We start from the raw sequence: 11,314 nt of genomic DNA, 5'->3' as shown, positions 1-11,314 counted from the left end.
GGTTATCAGAGGCCAAGGCTCATAAAAACTACTATTAAAGATGGGGAATTAAGTAAATGCCACTTGTGGTGTGTTACTCTGAAAATAATGTCACTTGGGGCAAAACTTTATTTAATCTCAGCTCTTCTCATCGAAAACATTCCCTTCAAAAACTTTTCACCCAGAGCCTGATGCTTGTACTTCATGTTGATGTTAATTTAAAGCTGGCATCTGCACTAAAGCCTCACCACCTTCTCAGCCAAACCACAGCTGCACTTTGCACATGTTCTTCTGACTCTCCTGCAGAGAGAGAAAGTACACGTCAGAGCCCTCCCCTTTGTTTTGCAGAGCCGTGACAGTAAATTCTCCAGAGTCTACAAAAAGGATGGTCAAAGCGTCACGTCTGTCCGTCTTCAAAGAGTTATGACAAGACAGAATCACTTGTAAAAAGCAAAAAGTCTGATAGCCATCAGCGGGATGGGGACTCTAGTAAACGTAGCGCTGAGTCTAGACCGCTCGAGACGGGCATGTTAAGGTCATGCTCATAAAAATCCCCTAGACACGGTGCTCCTTATAGGCCTGGAGGGGACGAGCCGGAGCAGGAATCACCTGCACAGATGGGTAAGGAGCTGCGAGCTGCTACTGGAGCCCCATCACACGGCCTTACAGAGAAACAGGTTTCATATGCGGCACATCGTGAATCAGGCTCAGCGTCAAATAACTCACTGTAGAGCAAACTAGGCTGTGTGCGGTAGGTATGCAGGAAGGACAGGGCAGTTATCTTCAAAACATGGACTGCAACGTGACAGAGGTGTCACAAAGAGGGGAATAAAGCAGACAAGAAGAATAACTAGATCTGGAATAGAAGACTTTTTAATTGTCTTCTTAAAATATGCAACAGATCCTTCAGTCGCCACCACTAACTGACCTCTTGAAGGAATGCAACGCCTTCTCCTTGACTGACATTTGCTTTTAGCGGCTCCTGTGGGATGGGGCGGTGGGCTGGTGGAAGGCGATAGCGGGGGAGATCCTCTGGAGATAAACCGCCATGCCCCCTGTCCCTCACAAAACAAAGAAAGTGAGTGATGTTTGTCTGAAAACCAAGAGCCGCGATCCCTCTTGTTTTGATGTGTGGGCCACCTGGGATGCGGGTCTCCATCAGCACTCGGGCCGAGCGGAGAGGAAGAGAAACAGGACTCACACAGATCTCGTCACCAGGACAAACAATCTGAGTGACATGCCTGCTGGAATCCCACGGAAGTCACCCAACAGACGAGGCATTCAAACACACAGAAAAAAACAAGAGCCGTTTAGGTGGCCACAAAGGGCCGGAGTAGAATTGCACAGCGTGGTCTCCTCAATTTCTAGAGGACAAAAGTTTAAGTCCGTCAATATCCAGACATACGCAGGAAACCTGCGGGCGTCATATTAACTTCATCTAAAACTCTCAATAGCTTATAAGAGCTGTACTTTGAGTATTTCCATTTAAAGCCAGTTTGTAGCATGACATTTAAGAGGAAAATGTTGTAGCCACTAGTCCAATACATTTGTTTGAGGGCTGTAGTTGCTAGTTAATTTAAGGATGAATGATTTACATACAAAATGTATGATCACCTCACTAAATATGAAGTATTATAGATTAAACAGCCCAACAGTATCTCAGGTAGTTTAAATGAGTTTTATTTAAACCAGCTACAGCTTATAAAACACTATACACAGAGTGCATCCTGTAGTGGCATTCCTTCTGGATATGAAAAAGTAAGCCAAAAACAAGCTGTGGGTACAGTAACTTCAGCATGAATTACAGGAGGCGTAATCCAGTTTAAAACGGTTTCTTAAAAAAAGTTTAAATTATATTGAGTCACACAGTAGAGAAACCATGTGATCCTGTGCCTAACGCAGTTCTCTACCCGACTAAACTACACAACGTCACTCGCTTGTTAAAGGGAGCTTCATTATCAACACTGAATACTGGAATGCATTTGAAAGCATTTGTTTTTGTACTTTTTATACATATATATATATATTATATTTTTAGTTGGGTTTTTTTAGCATTTTTTTTATCATATTTTATAAAATACCTTAAATAATAATACTAAATAAAATAATACCTAAAATTAATAATAATAACAATAATAATAATAATAATAATAATAATAATAATAATAATAATAATAATAACTTAACAGGCACCATTCAAAACACCCAAGGTCACCTTACAGACAAAAGAAATTGAAGTACTAACAAGTTAAAATCATACAGAACAAGACACACAACAACAGTAAAATGTATATTCACACATAGGGGACCTTATAATCCAGTCGCAAACATACATAATATTTACTGTACTTCAGATAAGATTTTGAGTGCAAGACTTTTATTTGTAGTGGAGTAATTTTACCTTGAGGTATTTCTACTTCTACTTTAATAAAAGTAAACGGTATACATTTTAGCCACTTCAAGAAGTATTTGTTCAGGGATAAAAAAAAGCAAATTAGCCCAGCATATTTCTTTTATAGCAGTGATGACCTACATGTGAATAACAATGTGTTATTGTTTATTAAATAGTTAGAATAGCTTTCATTGCTCAAATGCTGGATCAGAAAAGGAAAAAGAAATAGAAGTTCTACACTACATAAAGAAAACAAAATCTAAAACTGTCGTGTAAAACTTCACATTCCCTAAGATTTACCTGCTGTTGCAAAGGGAGTTTTTCAGCATTGAATCCATGAAGATCCTGGTTCATAAATCCAAGGCAGTGAATAAAGTGCGGGGAGGCAGAGCTCACAAGTTTCAGCAGGCCAAATCTGTTCCACAAATAGACAAATCTGTGAGGGTTTGTGAAATGTTAAATGATTAAACGTTCTATCAGTCAGTCATCTTAGACTAGAGTGAATAAGGCCTTCCTTATCCAGATAGGTTTGACTGGAAAGACAGCTGTCTGGATTGTTGCCCAACAGCCTCAGTTTCCACTTTTGATTAAATTATTTCTTCAGACTAATGTAATGTACTAAAATTTGCTTGTTTATCATTACTGTTGGATCATATATTCTGAAAGTGATGGAAAAGCATTAAAAAAAAAACAAAACATAAAGCACCGTGAAGGAAAAGGAACCGTGAAGGAAAAATCCAGCTGAACATCAGTTGCTGGTAATAATGATTGTGGCATGTTGCTGCAAAGTGCACTCATTCACTACTTGGCAGGGGTCTAACTCGTTAAGATTCTATCAGGTTTGAGCCGTTCATTAGTTTTACAGCTCGACCACAAACCTGCAGGATCACATGCACGAAAGGAGGGATTCCTTTGCCTCAACGTTCAGCGTCAGGGACGTCAGCTCTGAGGAATCTCCTGCTGCACATCTGAAAACACAAAGCTGGGGAAAAGAAAACACCTGCAAGTTACTGATAAATCACTGAATATTTTCAACAAAAACAAAGTTATTTTTTACATTGATAAAACAAAAAGTGAATGTATTTTATTTGCTTTTGTGAGAGGGAAAAAAGTCCATATCTGGCTAGGCTTTCATAAATTTCATAATTATTTTAATGGCGTTTTTCACTTTGTTATTTAGACCACATGTGTTATAAGCTTCTATGATTGTTTTTTATTATCATTAACCTTTGTGTTCAACAAAAGTATGAACATTAATGTAAAATGATTCATCACTGTGGTTTAAGAGGAAAGGCCAAACCATGTGGTGCTCCTTCAGTTTCACACCACTATGGTTTGGCCTCTTCAAAATGCAACTATTCATCCACAGCTGCTATTAATTCATCACATTAAATTAAAATGGACATATGAAGTCCACAGCAACTGCACATCTTGGCTCTTACAACTTCAAGATAAACACAACTACCACTTCACTGATCATTTTAAATAAATTAGAATATGTAAAGTGACACCGAATGTCAAAGTCCTGGATATTTTGTGACTCTCTGGAAACATCTCACATATCTGGAAATAATTATTTGGTCCAGTGAACATTTCCTCAGTCACTTACATCACATTGATGCATTTCCGTCATTTGTGTTTGTTTTTCAAAGGGGTGTGTGTGTCTGAGAGAGCGTCACGAAGGCAGGACAGTGTTGAAACAAAGAGGAAACACCTCAAATGACCCCAGAGGTCTCGTCTGATAACTGACATACACACATGTACCGTGAATGAAAGCAGCATCAGGGCTCATGTCTGTGCTGCGTCACTGCCCCAGGATCACGGGGCGGGGAGCAGCCCCCTCGCTGTGAGGGGCCGGGAATGTGGGGTGTCCTGTGTGGAGCATCGGCTGTGGGAGGCAGAGCAGGGGTACGAGGCCCAGATGGATGTCAGGGCAACATCTGTTCCACCTCCTGGCAGGGTCTTATCAGCAGAAATGCTGCCACACACACTGGATGGGAGAAGACGGAGAAGACAGACAGAGAAAGGGCATTCTTTGCAGAGTTTAAGAAAACATGCATTTTGTTTGTCTTGTAAACAAACATGAGGTTCCCCGTCGGGTCACGCATTAGCATTTCAAAAAGCTCACAAGGTTCATTTTGTTGTGTGTGACTGAATTTGTTTATACTTCAGGTAGGTCGTTCTAATGCATGTGGCACACTTTTGTCCTAATTGTATACTATCCTGTACATGCAAAAATATAAAAAATCCAATGAATGTTTACATTAATGTTTCCCAAACCAAACTGCTATTACTATTTTAAAGTCTGTCACCAAATCTTAGCTTTAGTGTTGGTAAAATGCAACCTCAAACCTGCAACCATCAAAGAACTGAAAAAAAGCAACAAAAAAGAAGGGCAAAACAAGGCTAAAAATAATCTAAACAAATCTAATAAAAAGAAATGTGTATATCCAGTTTTTACTCATAAGTAATCCGCAAAGCTAAAACGGCAGCTGTTTTGATGCACTTATGTTTACTTTATAATTATATCCTAAAAGTATGTCATATTACATTTCATTTGCCAGAATTCCTCTTGTTCTTGTTGATATTTTACTTTTTTGTAATATCTGTTGTTTTGGCAAACACTGCTGTTCTTCTCTTTGCTTTTTCTTCACTTTGATCAACTGGTACTGAAACTCAGACAGCAGGTAATACATGATGCATGTTTGAGATCGATGCGTTCGATTTTAAAAGTCTGTCAACAACATTCATGTAACTTTGCTTCAAGAAATGTTCAACCTTTTGTTAGATACTAAAAACAAGAAAAAATGAAAACATTTGCACATGCACTGTCACTCATTTGTAGTCTTCACAGCTAAAACTGCACCTGTTTTGGTGCACTAATGTTAACTTTAGAATTTTATAATTTTAAAACACATTTAATTTAAGACTGTCTATACTGTTCTTTTTTACAATAGTTTTGCTTAATATCTTGTTTTTGCTTTTTACACCAACACTTTCCTCTGTGCTTTTTCTCTGTGATTTTAATTAATCATCAGATAGTACCTGAAATTCAGATAGCTGAAAATACTTAATGAATACTTGGTATTAATAGTTTCCAAACAAAAGTCTGTCACCCAAACTCTTACAGCTTTAATCTTTTTTCAGAATAAAGAATGCAAAGTTAAAAAAAAAAAAAAACAGTTGTGCACACAATTTCACACAAACAGCAGCTGCTTGGATGTTTACTTTAAATCTTTGTCCTAACTGTCATATAACATGTTTAACAGGTTTTTTGAACTGACCACTGCTATTCTTCTCATTGCTTTTTCTTTACTTTGATTGATCATCAGACGCTACTTTAAATACAGATCATAGATAATACACACTTGGTGGTTGGATGGTAGAACATTAGTGTAAACACACTCAGGCAGCCACTTCTCTGTTTTAGGATTCATGCTGAAGTTGTGCTGTTAAAGATAAAATGTGGTGTGAAAATAATATTTTTTAAAAGCCCATATGGCTTTATTTATTTTTTGGACTTTCTACACAGTAAGTAAATCTAATCCACACTTGAGTGAAGATTTCCTCACTGACTCTTATGTGTTTGTACAGTACACACTGTAACCAGGTTGTTGATGCAAAGAGGTCTAGTAATGACGTGCGTGTGGCGCTCTCTACATACGTCAGAAAATCAAAACCGAAAAACAAATGATAAATAAACGCTGCTGGAGGCTGCAGCTTTGCACTTTGCAGAATTGTTTGTGGTTAAGTTCAATTTGCTTTTGTGTGGCGTCTTGCGCCGACATTCTTTACATGCAGAATCCTAAGAGAAGCCCTCCAGCATTTCTGCATGTTTCGCCCTTTTGTTACAAATAGCACCTTGGCTTTATATCACTGCCAACAATTAGGCTTGCCATAGCTTTCTCAAAGTGTTTTTCCTCCCTTCCAGGCAGCCATTAATTACCATTCATTTAAAGTAAATTATAAAAATCAACTTGCAGAGACTTGAAAGTTTCTTGAGATACTGTATCCATCACAGTAAACATCACGTCTCCGTTATTGTTGCTTTGTAATGCACAGGCTGATTCAAAAAGTCTGGACTGTATTACCGACAAAAACAACAACAGCAACATTACTTCGCAGCTTCTTATCTGTGAGCCACACTGAGGGTCTGCTGGCAGCGAGGACGAGAGAAAAAATCTTTGTGAACACAAGAGCCAGACACCAGCAATTAAACAGGTAGAGCAGGTAAAGGTTCAGTGTGGGAGGAGAAAACTGGCTGCATCTAAAATCAACTGTACAGACAGAAAGAGAGTGAGGAGGAGTGGAAGAGAGAGAGGTCCCGCGTCTATCTCCTTTTTTTTCTCCTGGGAGGGCTGCTTCGCTGAGGTCCTGGCCTCTTCCCTTCCCCTGGGCATCCTGGATACCCATGCTGAGGGAGGGCTGCTTTGGCGTGACCAAAGGGAAGCAGAGCGAGTAAGAGGGAGACAGAGAGATGGAGAGAACCTGAGAGAGGAGAAAAAAATGGTAAGGAGAGAGAGATAGTGAGGATTCAAAAAAACAGAGAGAAAGTGAGAGCGGCAGGAAGAAAAAGGGGGGAGCGAGACGAGCGCAGCAGCCCATGGTTTGTCTCAGGGCTGCAGCAGCTTCCAGAGCTGGTGTGCAGCAGACTGAAGAGAAGCACGTCTGCCCCAGAGGCAGAGACTGGAAAACAGGATCAAAGAGTCGCCAGGGCAACCTGCATGACACACATTGTATTAAAGCCACACGGTTAATTTGAAAGAGAGGGAAGAAGGGCAAAAGGAGAAGAAAAGGGGAGGCAGAGGTAGCACAGAGTAGAGTATATTTATTAGGAACTCCTGTCTCACTTGGTTAACTTTCCACTCCAAACTTTCTTCAGCTGCTCCACTTTGACTTTGAGCGCTCTGTTTTTTTTCCTTTTAACTTTGGCTTGACCTCAACTTGCTCATCTGCGCTTTCCGATTATCTTCCAGGGTCTCAGATTTCAGTGGGTCACCTTAAATCACAAATCAGAGACATTGTGAAGAAAATGTTCCCAGAAAACATATGCAAACATTCAACATGTCACACATCTCACACCAATGCATAATTACGAATGCTACATTATACGAATATTTACCTGGAACAGACCCAAGAATCCAACTTCACATTCATACCTGGACTTTCACAGATAAAACACTACAAACATGAGCTACACAGACCAGCAGTTATTCTAAAATATATATTCACGCTGTTTGTTTAATAATCATCCATTTTACACATTAAAAACAAAGATGTTATGACATTCAATGTGACAATCAGAGATGTAAAATATCAAACATTACAGTACATTTTAACAAGCAAAAGTAATCAAAATGTAAATAACAACAGAGAGAATATTTCAATTTTTAAAACTTTAATTGCTATTTTAGACAAAACGCATGATTGAAAAACAAATACAAAAAGAAAGACTGAAGTGAATGTTTTAAAACCTATGTGTGAGCAGATGATATGAAAAGTCTGGTTTTATTTTGCATTCAAGCAAATGCAGCGATCCATCCAGACCGTAAAAAAACAACCTCTCTGATCTCACGTCAGGTACAAAAAGTGATTAAATCTCTAAAAACCTGACAAAATACTGAATAAAACCGCAGCAACAGAAATACAAAGCACGCACGGAGGAGGTGTGAACATTATCCGTGACTGAAGCACATCTTGGGGACGAGCACACACCTGTGACACAACGAACACGACTCATTTTCGAGAGGTGGAGTCAGAACGAGGGCAGCCAGGCTGAACGATGGCATCTGGGATAAAAAAACCCACCAGGGAGCGGAGCTGAACTGGAGGGGTGGTGTTGGTTGGGGTCCGCGATAAACAGCAGACAGGGAGGGGTCTTCACAGACAGTTGGAAGGCATTAGGGTGTCGGACAGGGACTTGTCAGATGCAGCTGTTGCTGTGGCTGATTGATAGAGTTTGTATTCCACCCTGATGGGAGACTGGAGTTGCTGGCCGGTGTTGAGAGGGATTATGTCAAATTCAAAAGGAAGAAAAATACAGGAAAAATACAGAAAATAAAACAAACATTGCTGGACACTGAAATGAAACTAAATCCACCACATTTCTCTACCTTGTGGCTACATCCAGCCCAGTCAATAATCACTGTTGTTTTTTTTCCTTTTTTGGTCTTTGATTTAAAAGAATTCAAAAGTATGGTATGACTTATAAAAATCTGAATGCAGCTCTACGAGGTTAACATACAGAGCTATAAAATATATCCTAAGTTGCACATTTATAAAAGCACTCAGACTTGCTCCCACTTCCTCCAAATGGTCTCCATAAAGTCATCTAGCACTTAGTCACATGATTAGTAGTACTCGTGTATGGCTGCGTAGGAGGGTACACAGCAATATGCCTGTTTGCATGTACATAATACTCCATGAGATACTCAGACTACACTATTCAGATTATATTTTCAGACACGGCATAACGCACCGATATGTAACTACCGTACATAACACAAGGTTTCGGACTCCGATCACACAACGTCATTCGTTGTTCGCGAGTCAGACAGAGAGGCACAGCCATATCGTGCTTCTCAATGGAAAGAACATCAACCAAGCCCACCCAAACATCCTGTAAAGTAATTACTGGAGATGTTAAACATATCTACAGACAACCTGGGCTTCACTTTGTGTGTGATAGTGTGTGTTTAAGGGTGAGAATGTGTGTGTCCAATGATGGCTAAAGGATTGCCACATGTCCCATGTGCCGTTGGTTTAATCACAATGGCACAGACTGCAGTAAACAAGATTCCCATTTCTGGCAAAGTTCAATGATTTTTCTTGACAACTGGCTTTACACTGTTTGGGTTTAATGGCAGCTCTCCTCTTGTAGTGGCGTGTGCACACACTCTAATTTGAAAAAACAAAATGAGAGCGCAGTGAAGGGAAGGTAACATACAATACACTTCTCAAACAGAGAGGCCAACATCTGCCGTGTTTTCTCGTGTGTGCATGTTTGTGTCTGTGCGTGAGTGTGTGTGTACATGGGCACCAGCAGGATGTGGTACCTCTTTGTCGTCAGCTGCTAATGTCTCTTAGCATTAGCAGCGTAAGCTTCATATCCTTGCTGGCTCAGTGTCTTTGTCCTCCAACAGGCTGATGAATTGACCAAAGCTCTCCTTCACCGCCTCCAGGTTGTCGGTGGTGCTGCCCTCCAGGATCCAGCGCTTCCCCCGGGCCAGTGGCTCCAGCTCAAAGTACTTCTTCACCTGCCAGCAAAAACAAAGAACGTGGTCTGTCAAAACATTCAGTGTTAACGAATTTGTAAAAGGTAGTGATGCCGACTCAAGTCACAAATTTGATGACTGTAAACCTCCACTTGAAATTAAAAAAGGCTTGCACCTTGATTTAGACTTCAACACCAATGACTTGTGTCTTCACATGGACTTGAGCCTTTTGATTTAAAAATACTTGAAACCTTTCATCCAAAAATAAAAAGTCTGTTATTTTAAAATTGTGCTGCAAATCGCAAAATTTCCCTTGATGTCCTGAATCTACCAACATTAACGCATATCATTCCCAGCAATCCGACAGTTAATTCCTGAGATGATCAGCTCTGTTTGAAACAATCTGACAGCATCCAATCAAGTTACTGGAAGGAACCATGAAGAGCTATCGATATGTTTCCGAGTGTCAGCTGGAAAACATTATATCAAATAATAATTTTGTTCATGGACAAAACTAGGTGGTGGATAACAAAAAGTAAATGAAGGAAGTATCTTGTGCATTTTTATTTATGTCTTTAAGGCATGTGCTATGGTGAAACCAAAGAAAAATTCCCACATCATGGACAACTAGGTTTCCATATTTTTATTTTGGTATTTGTGTTTGTAAACACACATTTTAAAAAAGCATTCATGGTTTCTGTAAATGTAATATATTATTACTCTGTTGTAAAAGCTGTCATTAGTTGAAGAGCAAATTGTGACTTGTTTAGGTCTTAAAAATCAAAGTTTAGGACTTGGGACTTGTCAGTCTAGACTTGTGACTTGACTTGTGACCTGCTTGTCTTGACTTGGTACTTGAATGCCAAAACTGAAGACTTATTTGTCACTTACATAAAAAAGACTTGGTCCCACCTCTGGTTTAAGGGGTCCCGTTTAATCATATTTACAAAAAAGTCTTTTAATTATCAAAAATCCTTCATTTAAACTCAAATAAATTTTGATGATTTTCTAACTGCCTAAATTAACAGCTATATTCATTTAAAGCCAATAGTCTGCAGGTTTTACTGTTAAACAAACAGCACCAGGCATTTTCAGTAACTGAAACACATGCAAATATGGGAAAAAGAAGGCAATATTATCTTGTGCTTTAGTAACTGGTGGGACTAAAAAACTTCAGATTTTTGCCCTTTGTGGTAAAACTTTGGGAAGTTTTTAGACCACTGTATTTTCAGTCCATGACTCAATTAAATAGAAGTGAGGACCTGGATTATTTTTGTAAGAAAAGAGTTAGAAAGGACCTGGATGTAACTATTGCATTACAGTTTTCAGAGACCAAGAACATTTGAGAAAAAAAGCAAGAGCTCAGAGTACCATTCCTATCCACACTTCATATGGTTCTCCATGCACTGTGTGTTTTCTTCACATAATCATTCACAAATACATGAAGGCACAACCATGAAACTGTCCGAACACAGCTTTGAATCCAGAATGCAACCAAAGTTAACAAATAAATAAAATAAAACTAAATTGAATAAAAAGTCTTCTGTGAGAAGTATGCAGCTTTTTGGCTTGGCACAGCTCGTTGTAACAGTTGATTATAAAGTTCATATGTTGGCTTTTGGCTGCTCATGACAGTGGGGGTGCGGTGAAGTTGGAGGGGCGGAGAACCAGAACCAGCTGTTAGGTAAAAACAAATCACAGCAGAGGGAAACAATGTCTTAGACCTCCA

General features: G+C 39.3%; 1 protein-coding gene across 3 annotated transcripts in view; it reads right to left on the bottom strand.

Annotated features, from left to right (window-relative positions):
• Positions 1–7,752: 7,752 nt before the first annotated feature.
• Positions 7,753–11,314, bottom strand: part of arl15a (ARF like GTPase 15a) — a 135,827-nt gene continuing 132,265 nt past the window's right edge. For 2 of the 3 annotated variants that reach the window (XM_042487491.2, XM_042487490.2), the window contains exon 5: positions 7,753–9,627. In XM_042487491.2, the coding sequence (XP_042343425.1) occupies positions 9,475–9,627 (153 nt within the window). In that variant the 3' untranslated portion in view covers positions 7,753–9,474. The remainder of the gene's footprint in view (positions 9,628–11,314) is intronic. The other variant, XM_088076537.1, reaches the window with a different exon arrangement.

This window comes from Plectropomus leopardus, chromosome 4 (assembly GCF_026936395.1).
Source record: "Plectropomus leopardus strain MGB_pleo_1.0 chromosome 4, ASM2693639v1, whole genome shotgun sequence".
NCBI classification, from domain to species: Eukaryota; Metazoa; Chordata; class Actinopteri; order Perciformes; family Serranidae; genus Plectropomus; species Plectropomus leopardus.
This window is presented reverse-complemented; position numbering and strand designations above follow the sequence as displayed.